The following is a 22,874-nucleotide window of genomic DNA, read 5'->3' on the forward strand; positions in this document are numbered from 1 at the left end:
CACAGAAAACTGCTGACAGGTGCAGAGGTTTCACACTGGTTTATTGGAACAAACATAACTGCAAATCCCCAAGTATAAAATCTAAATGTGACACACCTTCCCTTGAATCCTCAGCTTGGGTGGACAATTCACAGCATGAAGGGCAGGTCTATGTTCTTCTCACCTGTGCCAAGGTAGATATAGCCAAATTGTTTAGTCATGGGGATGTGGTAGAATGTCAGTCCTGGCCACAGCAAGCTCCTCAGAACCACCAGGCTGCCTCCCCTCTCCAGCTGGATGCTCCAGGATCCTACATAACAACAATGTGGCTGATGAGAGTCAGCACAAATGCGAGACACCCTTCCTGCAGTGACATGTGCTGAGATCAAGGTGCAATCCCAATGGGTTGCTGCCTGGCTAGAACAGGGAGGTGAATTAAATGGTACACAAGGCTGAGCTAGCACAGTGGGGACTCTGCTACCTTATGGGTGTTGGGGATATCAAAGGATCTGCCATACCAGAAGGACAAAGAACTCTGAACTCTTCCACACCACTCACCCTAGCACCCCAGGCTGCCTTTCTATTTCCAGGCACTCCCCTCTAGTTTCACTCAGCATTTTCCCACAGCTAAGGTGTGATGAGAGGTACCGGTATGTGGTCTGAGCCTAGGAGTCAGCAGATTCTATTATTGGCTATATCTGCTAAGAGGCAGCAGCTATTCTAATGGGGGGCTCTGTAGCCTGCTTGGTCTGTGTACCCACTGACCAAAAAAAAATAATTATGAATGCAGAGTTAAGATTGCATGCTGGTATTCTGTGTCCTTCCAGAATGTAAAGTTCTGAAAACCAGGAAATACAGAGGTAAGGTACACAGCTATGCAGCTTTAAACCCATATCACGCACCTCTATGTCAGCCCTCCCAATACCTACCTCCGCCCCCTGACCTGAGCACCTCAACCCCTCTTCCCTCCCCTCCCACTCATTCCCATTTTCCCCTTCTGTTTCTGCAGCCTCCCCTCCCATCTGCCCACAAGCATTCGCCCGTGTCATTTTCTTTTCAAAAATAATTTGAATGTCTTCTGAGTTTTCTGCTGTATGCAGATTACATTTCCCCAAATTAAAAAAAAAAAAAAAAAAACTCTGACAGAGGCAGATCGTAGCAACGTCTATTTTTTTTTCATTCTCAGATTTCTGGCAAGTGTCAGATTTGAATTTACGGTGCCTCAGTGTTGCTCAAGTTTGATGTCCCCTTGAGTCACACAGATCTGATGAGCTATGGCGGGCTAGCAATTGTCTTCGGCTGTCTGTCTTCAAAGTGTAATCTGTTTGGCAAACTCTCTTTCAAATATTGTTTTCAGTTGTGTTCCTGCAAAGGGCTTAGTGGGCGCCTTGCACTCATCAGGGTAAACGATGAGTGATTGACATCATTTTGGCCATGATTACAGGCATGGTTTGATCCTGTGGCTGCACCAAAAAAAGCTGGTAGAATCGTCAACTTTAAAAACTTTTTTTTTTCCAGTGGGCTATTTTCTTGAGAACCTCTTACACAACTGACCCCAAATTTGGATAACTGACTCTACCCCTCGTCTCCATGAAGCACGTCAGATTTCAAGGCAATCCAGTTAAGTCAACCTTTAAACAGAAAGCAGTTCTCAACCTTATCTAAAGCAGCACTGGCATTCTGCTATTATTATATGGCACCTGAGCTAGCTATATAGCTGATCTCAGGAGGCTAACTTGGAGTGGAGTACTAAGCCCTGGAGCAACTTGCTCTGCTCATCTCAATCCTTGGATCCAACTCGCTAGCAGCCTTGGGATCCGTAATCCCCAACTGGTCAAGAGCTAGAGTCTCTTCCCAAAATGCTGCATGAAGACAGAGAAAAGCTTTCCAGCTCCAAGATGGAAGATTTGCCCTGTTGTAGATCCTGAGGGAGAGGAAAGAAAAGAAAAGTGAAAGGCAGGGACACTTTTCAGAGCTGCCTCCAAGCTCTGAGTGATTTATGGAAAAGGTTAATTTTCCTGAGCCTTTCTTGGCTCCACCTTTAGAGTGGGGATTAGTTTCAGTATTAATTGTGCTTTGGCTTTGCTGAGAAGGTTAGGAGCCAATGTGAAAATGCATTTTCTCCTGGAAGTGACAAGGTTAGGAGCCAGTGTGAAAAGGCAGTTTCTCCTGGAAGTGAGAAGCTCTGAGCCACTATTTGTTTTATACTTGACAGGACATTCTGGGAACAAGCCACCAGAGAGGAGCTGGCAGGAGTGTTAACTAGGATTCAGTGCTAGGGACTCCAGGAATTGCCTGGAGAAGAAAATACGGGTTGCAACACCAAATCTGCAATGGCTAGAGAGGTAAAATGCATGGGGAGAAAGGCTACTGGTAAATCTCTCCAATCCAAACATGAAACAGCTATAGGACATCAGGCCCAAATCAGAAAGACAGCAGCTGGAACTGTCAGGCTCCCACTGACCCATAGTTCAGCTAGACTGAGAGTCTATCAGTAATTGCTGCTTCCAGAACAAGCAAAAAGCCCCAGACTGTACCTAATGGGTGGCTCGGTTCACTTCTTTCTGCTAGATCCCTGAGGGCTGTGATGGGCAGCTGCTCCTCCTTCCTGAGATCCCTCACATCTGGAAAGTCTTACAGGACTCCGTCTTGTCATTTCATGTCTTGTGGCCACTGGAGGAATTGAGATGCTGTTCTCTTCCATCTCACCACTGTGCAGCTGATCCCCAACTTTGCCTACATCTTGACAAATGCAGACAAGGCCATGCCCTTAATGATTCAGTCCCTGTGAAATGAAGCTCAGGACAAAAAGTAGATGACTCGAGGTCAAGCCTAATGAGACAGATGTTGGCTGGTAGGAGGATGCATTTGGTGGAACTATGGCCTCACCATCTACTAAGATTCTCTCTTCACCCATGGTCAAAGCGGTGAACAGGCTTACCATTGTTATATATTTTAGATGCCAAAATAGACGTGGCCAGAAATGCTTTCTTTCATCTTCTGATGGCCAGACAGCTGTAGCCATTCCGCTCTTATACAGCCCAAGCTAGTGCATTATGCATCTGTCTCCTCCTGACTGGATTTCTGCAATGCTCTCTACTTGGGACTGATGCTAAAGGCCATTCAGTAACTGAGACTGGTCAATAGTGTGGCTGTCTGCCTTTTAAGGAGAGGACATCAAAACAGAGCTCTGTGCTCTACACTACCTGCTAATCAAACTTCAGATCATATTGACGTCTTGGTCCTTAGCTTTAAGTGGATTTGGGGCTCAGCTATCTTAGTCCTTTCCATAGTCCACTGTGTGAGATGCACTCAGAAAAGGATGCTTCCGGTGAGAGAGAGCAGGTTTGAACTCATAAAGCACTGGGTTGGAGTGTTCTCTGTGGAGGATTTGTAACTATGGAGCTCTCATTCACCAGAGCACAGGCTGAGCTCAGATCTCACCATCTTGATACAACAATGCAAAACCACCTTTTCATGCAGGAGTTTTCCAAATAAGCGTGTCATAGATCACCCTAAGCCTGGTCTTTTGGAAGTCAATCACCAGCATCTGAGCATGATAAGAGAGCAGTCGAATAGGAAGAATATCCCTTTCTTTCCCCTTTGAGAGAAGGTATTACAACAGCTCCTGAGAATTAAGAAAATTAAATGCTTCATTCACAACATGCTGGGGTCTTTCCTAGCTGTGAACAGGCCCTCCACTGAGGTCACATCTGGGAGGAAGGCTGGTCTTGTGTTAAAGCATAAGATAAAGAAAGAGGTAGGCCTCTTAGGTTCTATTCCTGCCACTGACACAGCACAAGCCTGTGTGAGTTATTCCACTCAGTACTTCATTCAGTTTCCTCTGTAAAACAGAGCTAATACCTACCTCGTGGGAAGATTGTGGAGTTTAATTCATTAGTCTGATAAGTGCTTTGAGGTTCTCAGATGGAAGGTACTAGGGAAATACAAAAATCATTTGCACTGCAGGGGAAATGTAAGTAGAATTCATAGCTGGTAGGTAAGAAGTGGCTTTTACTAGCATTAAGTACTACTGCTTGTAAGCCACAGTTCTGTGTCAGATGTGGTCTGTGCTGTAACTAAACCTCACACACACCTGGAGTTGACCCCACAGTTTGGCAGTAACTGGGCAGTGATTCCACAAGAAGCAGGGGCCTGGAGAATCACTGAGCTTGTGGCAGAAGCTTCCCACAATAATGCTGCTCAGTTTAAGTTTCTGTTCTTTAACAGGGAAAAAAAAAAGACAATTTACATTTTAAGTTGCACCCGCCAAAGGTAAATAAGCCAAGCGCTGTCTGTGCTGAAACTATTGCCTGCCTGTCGCAGCTCCAGAAGGGAAGGGAGGGCGCTGCTGTGTGGGAGGAAAGAGCATGGGAAAAATATCCTCTGGATGAAGATCTGGAGCTTCCTATTCCCTCTTTGGAGCAGGCTGCAGCCTCCACCCCTCCAAACACAGGCAGGAATGTTGAGGAGTTCCTTACATCTTTCCAAATAATAAAATGTTTTGAAGCTCAATCAACCAGTGTTAAACCACGGCCTCTTTTATGGCCCTTTAAGAGCTGCCAGGATACCTGGGCTGCATTTCAAAAGTCAACCTCCCTCTCAGCTTCTTCCTTTCCACTCACAGATAGAAATCCCTGTCTCATCCTCCGTGTCTGTCTCAGCTCTGGGCTGAACCTTGTTCACAGAGCAACGGGGTGTGCGAGGGTAACCGTAGAGGGAGAGGCTTTTTAAACAATGCTGTTTGCAGAAGAGCTTCCCCCAGTGTATGGGCTTTCCACTTTCAAGCTAACCTCCACTAGCACTGCTTCTCATTTGGGGGTGATGCTGAGAAAAGGCAGCTTTATAAGAAACGCAATTCTGATACAGAGGCTTCATGTCCTAAAAGGTCCCCACAGGCTAATAGAAGTGACAGCACCAACTCCTCTTAAAAGGAGGAAAGATCCCGTGGCTAGAGAGGCAACAGCATAGCTGCATTCACCTCTAACATCACACATAAGAAGATCTTACACCACTGCAATTCTGCCACTACTGGGGGGAAAACAGCACATGGTCAACAGCACAAATGTTAATATCCATACACATGACAACATGGCCAGATTCCCTTTCTAAAGCAACAGCATATCCTTCATAGCCACAAGCATTTAGCTCTGATAGTGCTTCGCCCACACCTACATCACCCTTAGCTTCCACTTCTACCAGTGACAAAAAACCTACACGGGGGAGAGTTTTACACTCCTAATTCACTGTCGCTAACTGCAGCGGAGTGGGCCATAAGGAAAGGAAAGGGCTCCCCGCTCTAGCTCTTGGTGGAATTCTATGCCCACCAGCATTCTCACGTGGCACTCTAGCTGGAGAGCAAATCTTTCCTACTCCCTGTGGGGCTCAGCCTCATCATGCCACTCACCGGCTGCAAGCTCTCTCCCACTTGCCCAACATGCCACCTGCATCCCACATGTTCAGCCACAGTCAAACATTTAAAACTCCCTGTTTAAATTTCTTAATAAAAATTAAACTAAAACACAGCCTGGCCAGAGGTTCAATGCTATGAAAAAACTCACCAGAGCCAGAAAAGTAGAGCCTACAAAGAGTAGAATGTTGCCAAAAGCAGTTATTGCATGTTCCTAACGCCTGCAACATCATTGTTACCTAAATACAATTACACCCAAAAGTCCTAGGGGGAAAGTTTTCATTTCATGGCCTTCCCTCTACATTTTTCTCTCCTATCATGAACTATTTTTCATTACAAAAGATAAAGCATTTCAGTTAAAAACAAGGTATCTGTTTTCTTATGGCAAGGAGGAGCCCCTGCTTCCCAGTTTCACATTGCTCAGGTGCCTGTGAGATTCACACCCAGCCCAGCTAGGCCTACTGGTCTAACACCATCTGATCTTCAGGAAGGGGCTAAAATTCCCCCACTAGCTGCATTTCTGCCAAAGAGAAGGATGCAGACTTTGCTCAGGAACAGGGATCTGGAATGGAGCCTGGCACTGGGAAACAGCAACAAAGTACAGAATTAAAGCCGAGAAGGCGGGATGGTTACAATGCCAGTCTCTTCCTAGCTGCTGTGATTTTGATGACTACAACCCCACTCACTTCATCGTGGGCCCTGTGGGTTTAGAAATCTCTTCGAGTTGCAAAGCACCCTCCTCCTCCTCCTCCTCCTCCTCCTCAAGTGCAGGTTTCCGTTGGATTCCGTCACACTCCATATTTCTTGCTCAGCTGGTCGCTGTGGAAACGTTTTTGGAGCGTGCCAGAAGTCACGTAGCATCTACCTGGGGAGCCCCTGCATTAATCCGTCACCTACGTGGATTCCTGCGATCCCATTGGTTACAGGCAAGAAAAAGAAGGAGCCTCTCGCCCCTCCTTGCTCTGAATGAAAGACGCTTCCTCTAAATCTTGCTGCTGGTTTGCAGGCTCAATTCAGCTTCTTTTAAGCTTTTGTTACCGAACAAATGTGACGTTTTTGAAAGAAAGATTAACAGTTCGATGAAAGGGTGCGATGGGCAGCTTTGTTCCAGCCTTAGGATCCTTATTCCCCTCAGAGTTTTTGGTCACCGTCCCTTTCTTAACCAATGAAGAATATTTGTCTGACTCTCAGAGGAGATTATGGCTGCCTTGTAAGTCTCCACCTCACATGATCAAAAAGTGTTGGCCACTTTTAGGATGCAGTTATGACAAGTAGGGGCTGGATTTGGGGTAAATGTTGGAAATTATCCTACAGTAAAGGACTGTGCCTTGGCTTCTGTGCTAGCACACACCAGCACAAACTGTGATTCAGACTCAGTCCACTCACTGTATATCCCATTCACAGCTCAGTGGAATAACCTGTAGGATGGGAAGAGTTACACAGAGGCAGTCACTCACACAGCTCCCAACTCATCCAGTGAGCAGGACTAGGAGAAGAGCTCAGGAGTTTATCTCCCCGCCCTCCCCAACGCACACACCCAGACTATTCCGTCCCCTTCCTAGTAGGAAGAGGTCATGGGTCAGAATCTGGGAGTTTTCATTCTAACAAGCTCAGCATTAACTGTAGTGGGAATTTCCCTGTAGGTTTGCCAGTTTCCCAAGGAATTGTGTCACAAAGTGATTGTCCCTAAATTTCTCCACTCTCCATGCAGCCATATATCCCGTAAGCCCTCAAAGCCCCAACCCACATGATGGTTGTATAGAGGCGTTTCCAGGGTATGAAGGGACAGGTCAGTGTCATATTGACTCCCCTTCTTCCACAAGTTCTACAGCCAACGAAGCAGGATTTCTGTTCCTTCCATCCCTTGTGCATCATGCCACAGAGGGGGACAATATAGCCCATTGCTTTCAAATTATTTTTGCACAATAAATCTTCATCTATTCTTCCGTAATCTGTGGCATTAACAGTCACCTAGGATGGGGACTGTGGGGAGGGGACAACAGTGGGTATCAAACTAATGAACAATAATTCTATAGGTGAGGGATGGGAAGAGAGAACTTAACGGTGCACGAGCAGTCTGCAGGGCATGCAGCACAGCTCTGCTACCCCGAGCAACCATTAAAACAATAGCTAGGAGACGATATAAATGCAGTTGACGTCAGTGCCAACCTGGGAGAAGGCACAGTTTGCCACATCTCACCTGAAGCCGCATCAGATGCGGATTGTTCCTAGCAAAAGCTGTCTTGGTTAAGCTTTCTCTAACTTCCAGTAACTCTGTTACTGCCCTAGGGCTTCACCTTCATGTAATTCCCCAGAATAAGGTTTATTCCACTACTGATTTATGTGGCGATAAGCCAGAACACATGGTTCTATCTAAGAGGCTATTCCTGCATTTCCTGTCAGATCAACAAAAAAGGCATTAGCAAAAGTGGAATGAACAAGAGACCAGGAACCAAAATGGAGACTGAGTGGGATTTTTTTTATTTTTTTTTTTGAGGAAGAAAGAACTTTAAATACAATCCCTGGAAAGCTGCTGCAAAGACTCTGTGTCTCTGGCTTCATCATCGCCTTGTAGCAATCAGGAGGGCGAGAGCCTCCACCACAGCCCAGAGGTTGATGGACAACCCTCCTCCAGTATAAACTCAGCCAAGGCCTTTGGCTAAACAAGCCCCCTGAAGTGATATAGAGTTGGGACCCAAAGATAGTAAATGCACTGCTTTATGCATAGAAACCAAGCCCAAGGAAAACAGACATCAATTCCAGAAATCAGAGCAGACTGTGGACAGCAAGTCCAAAACTGTAATACTAGCTGCCTCTGGAGTTCCCCTGCTGCGCTGCCACATGAGGGATTCCAGTCCAGTCCGGAACTCCTCAGCTGGCAGTGCCCAGCTCCAGGAGAAGGGAACATCTTGTGTCACTCTTGAGCAGCTCCCTTGGGAGTGGCACTGACAAGTTCTGAAGCGACTCCAGAGTCCTTTCCACTTGGCAAGAAGGATGGCTAGGGCTGATGTGGAGCCTTTGAAGAAGAAAATTATGGAAGAACTGAACATACGCATGCTCTCACTCACATGTGCATAATTACACACTAGTGCAAAAGCCCAACAGACCTTCTTGGAAGTTGTCTAAGCTGTAGGGGGACAGATAAATCTCTTCTCTGATATGTCAATATATCACACGCAGTCTGGTCTCTCTGTCCTCACCTTCTACACAAATAGTCTGAAGTTCTCTTCAATACCAGACTTGCTCATTTTACTTTTCAATGGTTTCCTTTTATAACGTACTCAGCACTGATACTGATGCCATACTGTCCCCTGCTGTAAGATGTTAGGTGTAGCAGTTTACCCAAGGGATGGTTGATTTTTGTTAAACAGAGGAACCAGGTACAGCCAAAACTAGTGCCTTGGTCAAGTCCTGTAATCCACCGCCCTGGCTGTTTGGGTCTGATTCCCAGCACTGGAGGCTCCCAAAACTTCTGGGCACACTCGTCAGCTGTACTGACCAGTGTTGGTGTGTTATTGCTTGTTTACCAAAATTAGGGTGACCAGATGTCCTGATTTTATAGGGACAGTCCCAATTTTGGGGGCTTTTTCTTATATAGGCACCTATTACCCCCCACTCCTGTCCCGATTTTTTACACTTGCTATCTGGTCACCCTAACCAGAATAGCCTTCTAACTAGCAAGGAACCTCATGGGCTGCAGGACCTCAGGCTGTCAGACACACCGTCTCCAAAGATCACCCTTCCATTCTGGGAATGAGGATGGCTATGGGCCACATTGGAGAACTTGGGCCATACTTTGGCCACCCCTGCTTTAAAGCATCCTTTTCTTTCTAGCACTGCCCCCTCATTCATTATGGGCCTTTTAGTTTGGATTTCAGTGAAACAGCTTGAAAAGCCTTGTCCCTGTGTGGCTCTTGGCAGGCTGAAAAGTAAAGTGCTCTCACTCAGCTTTCACAGGGCTAGTGTGGTGCTGCTTATTGTTAAGCAATGAAAGGGGTGGGCTCAGGTCACATCTGTGAAACGTTAGCAGAGAGGGGAGGCTGGGTGAAAGTAGGTGGCCAGCACAGCATAGCACTTTGCTGGATTTTGCAAGGCCACTGGGGAGATAGGCAGCCATTTGTCTTAGAGCCCCGATAACAGGCTGTCTTGCACTCTGCGGGCTAACTGGGGGCCGTAAATGCCTCAGCAGACACAGACTCTTTGAATGGTTGGAGATGGAGGCTGATAGGGGATTAATCACCCCAGGGGGGCCTTTGAAAGGGAGTTAATTAGCTGTGTTAATGCCTGGAGATAAAGCAGGTTCATGTCTCTTGGCTCTGTCACTCCAAGCACCTGGGGCTTTCCAGGCCGCCATGAAAGTACTACCCAAACGGTGTTGTGAGCCTGGCTGAAGCAAACGCACAGAGAGGCTCTATCTCCCGCTCAAGAATGCAGTTCCTCCGTGTGCAAAGGCCCATTAAGCACTGGCTTGCAATGTGCAGATAAAGTGTGTGCAAGCCAAGTTCAGAGGCAATTATGTCCCTGATTTCACCAGTCTATTGTCAGGAGAGCTTAAGGATAGGCTAACGCACAAGCGTGGGGCCAAGTGGTGGTCACAAATCACTTCATATGCAGTGCTGCATCAGGAATACTATGGGGCAGCAACACTTCCTTGTGAAGCGGTGGTGCCTGGGGACGAGGGGCTGCCAGCTCCCCCCACACTTACTTTGGAAAGGAGCTGGAACAGTTTCTGTTTATCTGGATTCCGTTAAGTAATCTCCTTCTCCCCATCCCCCGGGGTGAATCTTGACATAGAAAGAGGCCAAGGAGCCCCATCTTGGCCCATCCTGCCTATATAAAGCCAGCAGGGAGCCTCCCCAAAAACCTATCTCTAATATATAGTCTGCAGTTAAACCATAGGGAGTCTTATCTCAGTTCATCCCCCCATGTGCTGAGACAGCAGTGGCGATGCCCGATGGGTGCTTCCCACACCCCACATTCAATGCCCAGGATCCATCTCTGACCACCTCTTCCCCATGGGGTTGGCAGTGGCAGCTTTGTGCCCTGCTCCTGCTGGCAGTTGCTGCCTTGCTGCGCTGTGTGTGCTGCAGTAACTCATTGGCACGTACACAAAGCACAGCAAAGAGCCAGCAGTTGGACGAAGCATGGCATACAGCCCCTGCCACGCTGATCGCTTGGGCAGGAGGAGGTGATCAAAGACAACCTGAGCCCAAGATGTTTGGGTTGTTTTCAGACAAGACCTGACCCAAACCCAACTTGTAGTTGGATCATGTTGGGTTCAGGTCAGGTTGCAAAGGAACTGTATCTCAACTGGATCCCCTTTCACTCTCACCAAGAGTCTAGTCAAGTGTCACTGCTTCTTTTCCCTACACTCCTCCATCTTTAGAAGACTGCATTTTGTGCAAGGAAAGCCAGACTACACCATCTCTACAAGTCTTTCACTTCCTGTTGCTGAACTCCCTCATTTGCCCCACTGGTTTTTGTCACAGCCTTTTTTGATGTCCATTATCTTCACATCTGTGCTCTAGCTGATCCAGTGATCTGTAGCAAATTCTTAGTGTCAACTTACTCCCTTGGGATTGAGCCATAAAATAACTGTATTCCCCATCCCCAGGAGGAAGTGAAACAGGAGATCATAAGCCTTCTTTGCACATCAGATACTCATGCCCCTTCCTGTTCTCTCCGATCACTTGTGTGCACAGTCTCTGTCCATCAATAGTTAGCCCCCATTAATTTTCATTTCCCACTCACGCCCATGAAGTTGAAATCTGCTCATACATTTCTCCTTTCCTTGTTGTGACTATTAGTTCATATCTGTACAGTATTAGGTCAACTGAAAGTTCGATAGATATGTTAAGAATTATTATCATTCTCTTTCCAAACTTCTTTCCTTTGCCTCCTGCTATGTGAAAATCTGTTTCAGCACTAGTTCCTGAAATGCTCTTACCCAGGATACCCAAACTTTGCCCAATGTTGACATCTTGCCAGAATGTCAGAGGCTTCACCTAACATGCATAACATTGAGCAGATTGTCCACTTAAACTGGACCAGACAACCTTATCCTTTAATACAGAGATATGGCAGCAAAAGTTACAGGTCCCAGCAGCCTAGCCATTTGCATCTAAATGGAGGATTGCATGATCAGATACTATGGTGGCTGGAGCCGTCCCTTGGGTATGGCAAATCGGGGTGATCACTCTGGGCCCTGCGCTTTGGGGGGTCCTGAGGGTGGGGAGGTGAGGCAGGAGGTGGGTGGGCGAGCGGGGAGAGGAGACGAATGGGGAGGCGAGCGGCAGGCAGGTGAGGAGGAGCCCGCCTACCAGAACCTCCCTCTCTCCCCAGCACCTCCTGCCTGCCAGTGGGCCCTGCAGATCAGCAGCTCCCCCTCCCTCCCAGCGCCTACCGCGTCAGGAGGCACTGGGGGGAGGAGCGAGAGCACAGTGCGCTCGGGGGAGGGAGCAGAACTGGGAGGGGAAAAGGTGGGTAGGTGGCGGAGTGGGGGTGGGAAGAAGCAGGGTGAGGCCTTGGGGGAAGTGGTGGAATGGGGGCAGGGCCTGGGCGAGGCAAATTAGAAACTTAGCGCCTATGTCTCAAGCCCTGCACCCCCCTAGGGACGGCCATGATGGTGGCTATCAGTATCATCAAACATCACATGCTCAGAAATCATGAAAGAGGCCTCCAAAATTCAAGAGGTTTGTTTAAATATCGTGAGACTGTATTTTGGGGCTTTTTATTTACCTTCTGTTTTTTGAGACTGTAGGGTTCACATTTTCATACTTTCCTCTATGATCATTAAGGCCAGAAACTTACTTTTTTTAAAAAGCAAGATGAGATTCTCACATAATCACTGGCCTCTAACAGGTGGGGCTTTGAGAAAAGCATCAAATATCATGAGACTCACAATACAATCATGAGAATTAGCATCACTGGCTGAGCTATAGAAATATATATATAACTAAATAGATACTACAGCATGCTGGGACCTGTAGTCTCCTTAGGTATCACCTTTATACTAAAGATAAGGGCAGCAAGGGACCCTTTTGTAGAACTCTGCTTGCTGCACCAGCTTCCCCCCCCCCCCCCGCAGTTAGTTCCCTGTTCTTATCACTGTGAGTTTCATTAATTTGGTGTTAACTGCTTTTCCTTCCACCTTCAAGACTTAATACAGAAACCTCACTCTGCCTCCAACTTTCCAGTCTCCTCTGTCTGTCTAGCTTCTTTCCCACTACAGCGATTCTCAAACATTTTATGAATGGAATCCATTTGGAAGCCATCATAAATTCTCAGCAGCCAATGAAAAATAAAACTGCTCCAATTACACTTGTTACTTGCCTGCTTTTAGACATGGAAACTCATACTTTAATCCCCTGGTCTAGTTCCTTTGTCTTTAAGCAGCTCCTGCAGCTTTTAGGGTCAATGCAGGCTGGGGGTACTCCTCATACAGCTCCCACTCAGTTAATCCACTTTTCAACGTACCTGACTGAGGCAGAGCAGGAAGCCAAGTACCACACTCTGATCAGATGGCTTCAGGTGGAATAAAGACGGCCAAGCTGAAGCACCAGAAAATAGACTAGTGGTATAAGAGCTGCATGAGCATCTGCCAGAGAAACAAAGAGGAACCAAACAGGGAAACCTGACTAATTAGCTAACACAGGTTTTGTTCCATCTTGGGAGGGGAAAGGCATGGTTTGCATAAAGCGGAGGGTAGGCAGAGCAAGGATGAAGTTTGATTTAGTTTCAAATCAAGGGAAAGAAGGTAACCTTAGCACCAATCACAATTTTTAATGGAACAAAAATACCTTTTGGGGCTACCCACCTCTGAGCTTTGACAATCTCTGCTCAAGAGAGGCCCTGTCCTGGAAAGGCAGGGATGCTTCAGGTTGAGAGGGTCGGCTGAGCAGTGTGGAAGGAGTCCAGGATAGGAATGGCCATAGTTGCTGTGGGTCAGGACTAGGGTGACCAGATGTCCCAATTTTATAGGGACAGTCCCAATTTTTGGGTCTTTTTCTTATATAGGCTCCTATTACCTCCCACCCCCATCCCGATTTTTCACACTTGCTGTCTGGTCACCCTAGTCAGGACTGAGGTGCATTGGCAGAGCTGAGTGGGGAAGGAGAACCCAAGACTGGAACAGCAGGGGGGCTGCAGCCAAGATTAAAGGACATTAGTAGATTTGTGCAAAGGAAACTTGCACAGCATCTACCACACTATGCCTGGCTCTGCCCTGTGCTGTCTGTCCCCTCATTTTCATAATCACCCATTCCAAGTTTTGGACAGAGGGGAAAAACTCTGCAAACTGCATATTCATCCAGGGCATGAGCTGGTCTTTTTAACTTTCAAAGCTCCTATTTGGGACTGGGCTGTATGCCTTGCTGACCCTGTGAGCAACGTTTGCCTTGTTCCCATATCTTGATGGACTCATCCGATCAGAATCATCTCTATAGTCCAAGCTGTGGCAGGGGGAATTTGGCTGGATTTATGCAGGCAACATATGATGGATTTGTGCAGGAATCACACAAAATCCTACAATGGCCAACTCTTCTGTTAGGAAGTGCACAGCTGCACCTGGGCTGGAGTTGCCTTTGAGAATCACCTCCACTAAAGGCATTTAAAATTTGCAGCAACAACCTTCCCAGAAGAGACAGCAACAACTTACATTTACAGTAATCTCAGGAAGCTACAGTTAATTAAATGTGTTATTTGCCTCTCCCCTCTTTGACCCCTACATTCTAGCCCAGGGCTGGCTAAAATGCAGCCTGTGGTAGCTACCGTAGCTCTACAAAGCAGCCACCTTCATGTCTAACACAGAGGTGTGACCAACAAATGGCCTAGTCCTTTAGAACTAGAAGGGGAGTTGCATGGTGGGACCTGAAATTCTTCGGGCTGCCCTTGCATATTACAGATGAAGACAGCTGCAATCAGCTATATGTTATGCAAATTAGCCCTCAGGCTCTCAGCCAACTGCCAGTGCCCTTGCTGCCTCTGTTCTAGTGGAAGCATGGAAGGCTCTGAGGATGCACAGCCGCCTGCATTGGCTCTATAGTTTCAGTTCTAACATGAGTAAAGAATTTTATTCAGCTTTGCCTTGGGCCTGTTTGCAGTTATACTGTATTGGCCTTCACAGAACAACTACAGGCCTGACCCCTGGATACATTTTCAAGCAGTGCCCCTGATTTAAGCTCTCTCTCCTTCAGTCAGTTCCTGGTTCGATCTCTATCCTCACAAACTCTGCTGTTGAAAGAGATGATGAGCTGACTTGCATGTAAACTTCTTTGTTCCCTCTGCAGAGGGTGTTCTCTCCTGGACTGGTGGCAACAACACAGATCAGTGAAGCAATAGGCAAGTCATGAAGATTGGGTTCTCACAACCTGGAATGACAGACTCTGGAGTGCTGGTGAAAGGTACCAGCTTCATTGACAGTATTGAGCTTTAAGGCCTGTGTTCACTGAACAGGGTCAGCAACAGCAGTGCAAGAGAGGTGTGATATAATGGTGTGAACACTGTACTGGTAATCTGAATTATAATCCCCACATTAACATTAAGGAACTCCAAATGGTGGACTAGGGAGGAAGTAGTATATTATGGTAGAAAGGGCTCTGTTCATATAAACCATTACTTTAAAATCTAACTGTTTCACCATCAGGTTACAAACTTGTACCCTGGGATTCAGAAAGAGCTGGAATATGAACCCCAGAAGAGAAGAGTCTATAAGAGAAACCCAGACAGAACCTGAACTACAGCACAGTATTGCTGCTACAACATTAGGATAAGATTAACACCTTTCTTCAGAGACATCTAGGAGCCAAGCTTTGGAAACATGAAGCCATACAGCTCAGTGAAGAATGGATGTAGGAGAGAACTAGGTAGGAGAAATAAATACGTAAGTAAAAACCTACAATAAATGGGGAAAATATAGCAGTGCAGCCAACGCCAGGCCATTTAAAATGTCTTGAATCTCAGCATTAGGATGTACACTCTCTAGAGCATCAGAAGAAGAGATTACTGTCTCTAGTGGGAAAGACACACGGTGAGCAGGGATTGCAGCCCTCGAGCATTGTTCAGGATGGTGATCCACAATATTCCTGATCTTTAATAAGAAGGTTCAACACATGGACACTACAGATCCCTACATGCACTGTCCTTTTGATTTGAGAGGATAGGCTTGTCAACTCAATGGAGACCTGCATGCAGAGACATCGGGTTGTCTACCTGGCACTGGCAAAGCGCACTAAAGGGGTCTGATTTGTAGGCTGCTCTAATTTGTTTCACTCTAACTGCCCCATGTAGACCCAGCTGGTGCACTCTGAAAGGTACCTAGTGTGCGTTGATGTAGTTCTGTTTCAAACAGGAGTACATTAATGGAAACTAGATACCTTTTAAAACCAGCAGGGTCAACACAAGGCAGTCAGAGTGCAGCACATTAGTGCACTTTACAGATCTCACCCCTCTGGTGTGCTCTGCCAGGCCATGTAGACAAGCCCTTGCAGTCTCTTCAGGCAACACCTCTGGACCATGGCACAAGTAGCAGCACTCCCAATAAAGTTGAATAACAATTTACTCCTGTTTACACTCACTCAGACCTTCCTGAAACTTTCAGAATTTGAGCTGAAATGACCTCATTCTCTGCTCAAAGGTTACTTTTTGACAGAGAAAGTTTGAGCAAAAGATATATGTATTTGGGCAAAGTCTGGGAAACTATTTAAATCCTTGGCCAGCCATGGAGGAAGGCTTACACAGATAGCTACTCCAGAAGGGAGATAAAATAGCAAACCAAAATCCAGACTTTTGGGGCAACAAGAGCTTTTGACATCAGGACAAAGGAATATCCCACACTGGAATCCTTGCCCCCAGCCAGAAGCATTTAGCAAGCCAGCAAAACACAAACAGAAATAAAGAGTGAGAAACTGGAAGCAGTTAATGTTTTATAAGGATTACAGTGCATGTTTGTAGATCTAGGTGAACTTCCAAACCTAATATAGCAACACGGAATGTATCTGCAGAGCATGTGGGACTTATAAAGACTTACTCTCCTTCTAAGCTACGAACTAGATCCTGGCCAGAGTTTCAGAGACAGAAGATTTTCACAAATCCAACCTGCTGGCATCTTTTTAGAGAGAGATTCTGCCAAAGGAGTCTTCTGGGGGACATTAAAGAAAAAAAAAATAAAGAGTGTCCACCAGACTGATGGGATCTGAACTACACCTACACTGTAATATATACATACATGTACTCCCTCTTTTTCCTTGCAGTTTGTTTTATCCTGCCAATGTAACAGATTATTATACACTGCAGTATTTCTATTGCAGTTTATCAAAGGAAAGTTTGAACCCAGCCTCTCAAAGATATGAGTTTAGAGTTAATGAGAGCCCATTTAGATAAGGAGAGCAATATAGGGTGGGATGGGAGGTGTGAAATACTTCAAACCCCATAAACTACCCTCTATCACTAGCACTGTTATCTGCCCCAGCAGGGCACCAGCTGCTACAGACCCCTTCCTAATCAGGAGAGAATGCAGAGCTCTAGCAGAGGAGAGTGCTGACATAGGGGTCAGGAGAAGTTACCTATTGTAAGGATGTGACAATCCTACTGCAGTTTATATTTATCAGGAGAATCTTGGCACTGTAAATGTTGAAGATTTCTTAAGCGAGGGTCCAAGCACAATATTCCTGTGTGCTGGACAGAGCTCCTTTGAAGATCGGTGTGGCTCAACAGAGACCATTATTACAGACAAAGGGCTCCTTCTGAGCATGTCAGCTCCACAGAACTCCTGGGCCTAGTCTACTTCGGATCTGGAAGGCCACAAGGAGGCTATCCTTTTCCTTCCATCCTTTGACTCTAATCTCTTAAGAAAGTCTGTTTACCTTTTGGGATATCATGCTCCAGAGAGTCCAGGAAGTCAATGGATGGGTCCAGGTCAGCCTTTTGCAGGAGTGTTCTGTTCTTCAGGTTAACAGGCTCAGTGAAGTGGAAATAGGAATTTAACTTTTTTGCTTCAGTCAGAGACAGACCTGTAGTATGAACAGTTGGAGACCATTAGCACCATGCCTGATCAAACACTCATTATATCAAGATCTCTCTGCTTAGTCATAGTCCAGAGTGTACGGCAGAACCACAGCCTCTCTCCAGTTTTGTTCCATGGGCTCCACAGAAAGATCAGAGACCTGCTGGAAATGGATGATCTCACAGTGTTGGGGGAGATTTTGCAGGCAATGCAAATTGAAGTCCCAGATTAGCAATGGGTGCTGAACGAGACAAATCTCTCTGTGAGCCCTGCAATCAGAGGGAGAATTTCTCTAGCACTACAACTACCAAATGCTGCTAGAAACTCCATGGACCATAGCATAAAGGCAGGGATTCCCAAACTTGGTTCGCGGCTTTTTCAGGCCCCTGGCAGACCGTGAGACACTTTGTTTACCTGAGCATCCGCAGGTACGGCGGCTTACCGCTCCCAGTGGCCGTGGTACGCCGTTCCCGGCCAATGGGAGCTGCGAGAAGCAGTGGCCCAGCCTGTGCCACTTCCCACAGCTCCCATTGGCCAGGAACAGCAAACCACAGCCACTGGGAACTGCGAGCGGCCGTACCTACAGACAGGTAAACAAAGCATCTCGCGGCCCACCAAGGGCTTACCCTGAACAAGCCACGAACCAAGTTTGGGAACCCCTGCATATAGGAAACTCTATGCTCAGTAACTTTAGAGACTCAGAGCCAAATCAAATCCATTGGTGATTTGGAGTCCTTCTCCTCCCATCTCTCAGAATTATGCGCTCTGTATTAGTGATTCTGTTAGCAGTTCCGTAAACTGAACCAAAATGGAAGCAGCATTAGTGGATTCCCTATTCTCTGTTCACCAAGCCAAGGGAGAGGAACAAGCCAGGAACCAGAATACCAGCTAGAAGGAGAAAGTAAACCTTTCTTACTGCTTTTGTATTCAAAGTACAGACATGCACCTGAATCCTGATATAGATTATGTGGATTTACCTTCAAAATTCCTGTTTTCATGGACAGGGCCGAGCGGGGTCTTCACAAATGCACCCCGTGGGATGATACCCACTGCCTTATCTATCTGATCTATCGTCGCTACAAGACGGATTTCCTCCTTGATCATGGGCTTTAAAGAAAAATAAGCAAATATTAAATCGCAGCTTTCACTGTTTCTTTTACTGGAAATAAACTCAGGGTGCCTGTAGGAACCACAATACAGTCATCATCTTGAGTTTGATGGGATTATGAGAATGATCACACTTCACATATTCTTAGTGAAACAATATAACAGAGAACATTGTTAAGAGTAGACATTTCAAACCCATTGGGGCAGTAGCTATTATTCCCTCCCTCTGGATTAACCCAGGCATAACTGAGATCCGAATTTGGCCATTTGATTATAAGCAATAGCAATTCCGTGTTCAGTTTCTATATAAAGTGTCAGGCACAGCAATGAGACAAGATGCAAATGTTAAATAAAACTATATAAAAATATCTGAAATGAATCCAACTAATTCATATAAATAGGGAGGAGAAGTGAGGATGTTTCCAAGACATTTATAACTCCAAGGTTAGCTGAAGTGGTCAATGAAAGTTGCTGCTGTTCCATAGCGACAGAAATCAGGGAAATGCATGTTCACCCCAGTATGAACAGAGATTTCCTTAAAGGAGATGTGAGCTATGTTGAACTCATGTTGAGACTGAAATACTACTATCCCTCTTCCTCTAAGGCAACAGTACCCAATATTTTGGGGCACCAGTCAGCGCCGCCTGCTTCTCTACAACTCCTCCCATTCAGTGGTGCCCACTCAAACATGCATTGGTTATGAATGATAGGATCCTCGCAAGTGTAATACTTTGTACTGGAGCAGCCTGAGCTCCCTTGATGATTAAAGCATTCACAGCTGGTTGGAAAGGGTAGCAGACTGGGAACCAGTATAGGTTTATTACCAGGAAGAAGTATCAATTCTAGTTTGTTCAGTTCAGGCTGGGAACAACTGTATTAGGGGACAGCTTAGAAGACTGGTCTAGAAAATGGCCTGTTGTACTTACCCCACCTTCCTCCTCATATATTCTCTCATTCTCTTCCCCCTTCTTCTCAATGGGATCATACTCATAAGATGGATCCCCCTGGAAACGGCCCTTTAGCCCTGCAGTCTGTGTGATCATTTCCTCAGTAGCTGGTGGCAGAAGACTCCACTCCACGCAGTTCAAGCTGTCAGCCAGACAAACACAACAAAGGGCAAAGCTTATTGAAACACAGGGACCCTCCTTTTCAGATGTAATGCAGCCCATTGGGAGCCTTGCAAGAACCATTAGTGAAACAGGTGACATGCAGAGAGACAATGGTGTGCACTGATGGAAACTGATTGCCTTCTTAAAGCATCACCACCTGGTGCTCGAAAAGAGGAGCCACTTGCGGGGCTCAGAAAGGCAGGATAGAAGCTGCTGTTCAATACTATATTGTACAGCCAGCATCACACAGACATTTTAAAGGAAGGACATTTTTAAAGGTCTTGTGGTTAAAGAACTAGAAGGTCTGGTTCTATTCCGAGCTCTGCCACATACTTCCCTGTGTGAACTTAGGGTATGTCTACACTGCAATAAAAGACCCACAGCCCGAGTCCTGTGAGTCTAAGTCAACTGACCCAGGTCAGCTGCAGCTGTGCCATGGGTCTTTCATCACAGTGTAGAAGTACTCTTCGCCAAGCTTCCACACTTTTCTGTTTCTCAGTTCCTTCTCTGTAAAATCCCCTTCCCATAGGGAAATTGTGCAGAGAAATCCATGAAGGGTTTGTAGGGTGCTCAGATGTTATGGTGATGAGCACCATAAAACACCATAATAAAGTCTTGTCACAGTAAGAGGCAAAGACAGGAACCAGCTCTTCCCCGCCCGCAGCCCCTCTCAGCTGCAGAAGTAACTCTTAAGCCCACTCTGCCCCACAACCTGTTGCTGTGTCCTGTATGGACAAATCTTGGAAGGAAGCTGCCCCATCCAGGGACTATATGGATAGTTCCTGGACAGTCTGCCCTTCCCCCCCCCCCCCACACACACACACACACCTGTATGGACAGATCCTGAGCCCAGTTTCCCACCACCACCACCACCTGTATGGACACCTCTTAAGTCCAGCCTCCCATGTCCCCATCACCTGTATGGACAGCTCCTGAGCCCAGCGTCCCTCCCCTCATATGGACAGCTCCTGAGTCCAACCTGCCCCCCGCGCGCGCACACACACACACACACACCTGTATGGACAGCTCCTGCCCCCCCCCCCACACACACCCCTGTGTGGACAGCTCCTGCCCCCCACACACACACACACACCTGTGTGGACAGCTCCTGCCCCCCCCACACCTGTGTGGACAGCTCTTGCCCCCCACACACACCTGTAGAGGCGGCTCCTGGGCCCGGCGCGGTCTGACCCCAGCCCCTCGGCGATGTAATAGGGCCCGCGGATGCCCTGGATGCGGCCCCAGAACCGGACCCGCTCGAAGCGATAGTCCCGGCGCAGCAGCAGCAGCGAGGCTCGCAGCGCCGCCCGCTTCTCCGAGCTCAGCCCCCCGCCGCCCCCGGCCACCAGGTCCAGCGCGTAGGGCAGCGACTCGGCGTCCATGGCGGGGCTCCCGGGCGGGGGGATGGCACCGGCTGCGGCTGTGCAGGAAGCCGCGTCTCGTTACCTGGCAACCACCTCCACGGAGACGCGACGCTCGGAGGGTGCGGGGTCGAGCCGTTGCTGCGGATCGGAGGTCAAAGGTCACGGGCGGGGGAAAATCTGTATTGCCCTTGATAACCCTTTACTTTCTGGGAGGGGTTCACAATTTTTGGTCAAAACTGAAAATTAATCAAATTCAGGCCCCTGGAAATAGTGCAGAGGCAGATGGTGGCACCCTGGTAACAGCAAGACCCATGATGTCATGGCAACCACAACACCTATGATGCCATGGCAACAGCAACATCCATGGGACTAAAGGACACCTGGGCAATGGCAACACCCCAAAGATCGCAGCCCCAGTTTCTCCCCAGAATAGCTGACCTGAAGAAACACTTACAGGACATAATGTGGCTTCCCTCCTTCACCTCGGCCGGGTGCAGCCCCCCCAGAGCCTGTCCCACCCAGTCCTGACACCCCATCGCCCCGGCCTTCCCACTTGGAGAGAGAGCGTGGCAGTGGGAACGGACATTGCCACATAGGGAATTGCGCTGGGGACGGCCTCTGTCGCACACACCAGGGTCGTCATCCTGGCACAAGGGACAAAATGGCCAATCTGCTTAATAGCACTGACAAGCATGACTGGCCTGGGGATTTGCAGGTCCCCAGGCAAGGGCAGGAGTCCAAGACCCCAAAGGATGGCAGGGTGCTGGGGATCACTCAGAGACCCCAAGTGGCTCAATGTGTATTTGGGTAGCTATCTCAAGGGTTCCCAAGCACTGGCTATACTAGCACCCTCTTGTCTTGTGTGGGGTGAATCCTTGATTCCACTGGCAGGGCTGGAATTCCCTCTGCAGCCTCAACCCCCTCCCCCATTAGTAGGCAGGGAGTGAACACTATCAGGGGATCCAGTGAGAGGAGAAATCCAGACAGCACCTAATCACCTGTAATCATGGCGGGGAGTTGCACAGTGACCCGTTAAGAGGCACCCATGTGCGTCTCCTGTAGCTCCACCTTGTGATAGAGGAGAGAGCAAGGATTGTGAGAGAGTCTGCAGATGGCAGCCACGGCTGGTTCTGGCTTTTTGGATGCCCCAAGCAAAAAAAAAAAAACGGGGCAGCCAGAACGGCAAAGCAAGGTGCAGGGGGACCAGCTGGGGGGGGGGAGGGGAAGGGAGCGGGCAGGAGAGAGAGAAAAGGGGGCAGCCAGGGAAGGAAGAGGACTGCCCTGCAGGGCGCTCTGGTTCTCCATGCCACTGCCCCCTAGAGGGCGGCCAGAGTGGAACAAGAACAACCAAACAAACAAACAAACAAAAAGCGGCCGTGCCGCCCTAGGATTGGGCAGAATGCTGCCTCGAACAGTCTGCCGTCCCAAGCACCAGCTTGCTCAGCTGATGCCTGGAGCCAGCCCTGATGGCAGCCTGGCCAAACAAATGTCTGTATGCTGTTCTTGTGTAAAGTGAAGCACTCCCTGAGCCATCTGGGACAAGCAGTCTTTTAAGAAGGTGGTTGGAGCATGTTGCCCTGCATAGCTGCACATGAGATCTCCTCCTCAGGAGGCTGTACACCCCCCCAGGTAAGTCTGTGAGCCTGCAAGACAGCTAACTGTTGTATGTATCTTGTTTGGGGTACCACTAAGGACTGCTTCCTCCCCATTTCAAAAAAACAAAACCAAAAAAAACATGAATCCCACCACCTCTGGTACTTGTGGCACCTTAGAGACTAACAAATTTATTAGAGCATAAGCTTTCGTGGACTACAGCCCATCCGAAGAAGTGGGCTGTAGTCCACGAAAGCTTATGCTCTAATAAATTTGTTAGTCTCTAAGGTGCCACAAGTACTCCTGTTCTT

General features: G+C 47.6%; 1 protein-coding gene across 2 annotated transcripts; it reads right to left on the bottom strand.

Moving 5' to 3' along the window:
- Window positions 1-24: 24 nt before the first annotated feature.
- On the bottom strand, window positions 25-21,032 carry RSPH9 (radial spoke head component 9). Of its 2 annotated transcripts, XM_034764866.1 has the most exons (6): window positions 20,762-21,032; window positions 19,424-19,586; window positions 18,368-18,497; window positions 17,251-17,397; window positions 2,517-2,721; window positions 206-289 (listed from the first exon to the last, which is right to left on the bottom strand). In XM_034764866.1, the coding sequence occupies exons 1-5, from the start codon at window positions 20,986-20,988 to the stop codon at window positions 2,534-2,536; spliced, it is 855 nt and encodes a 284-aa protein (XP_034620757.1). In that variant the 5' UTR covers window positions 20,989-21,032; the 3' UTR covers window positions 206-289; window positions 2,517-2,533. The 2 variants fall into 2 exon arrangements, with proteins under 2 accessions (XP_034620758.1, XP_034620757.1); XM_034764867.1 differs by lacking the exon at window positions 2,517-2,721 and having other exon boundaries at window positions 25-289; window positions 20,762-21,030.
- Between the last annotated feature and the right edge of the window lie 1,842 nt (window positions 21,033-22,874).

Source organism: Trachemys scripta, chromosome 3 (genome assembly GCF_013100865.1).
Source record: "Trachemys scripta elegans isolate TJP31775 chromosome 3, CAS_Tse_1.0, whole genome shotgun sequence".
In the NCBI taxonomy this organism is placed as follows: domain Eukaryota; kingdom Metazoa; phylum Chordata; order Testudines; family Emydidae; genus Trachemys; species Trachemys scripta.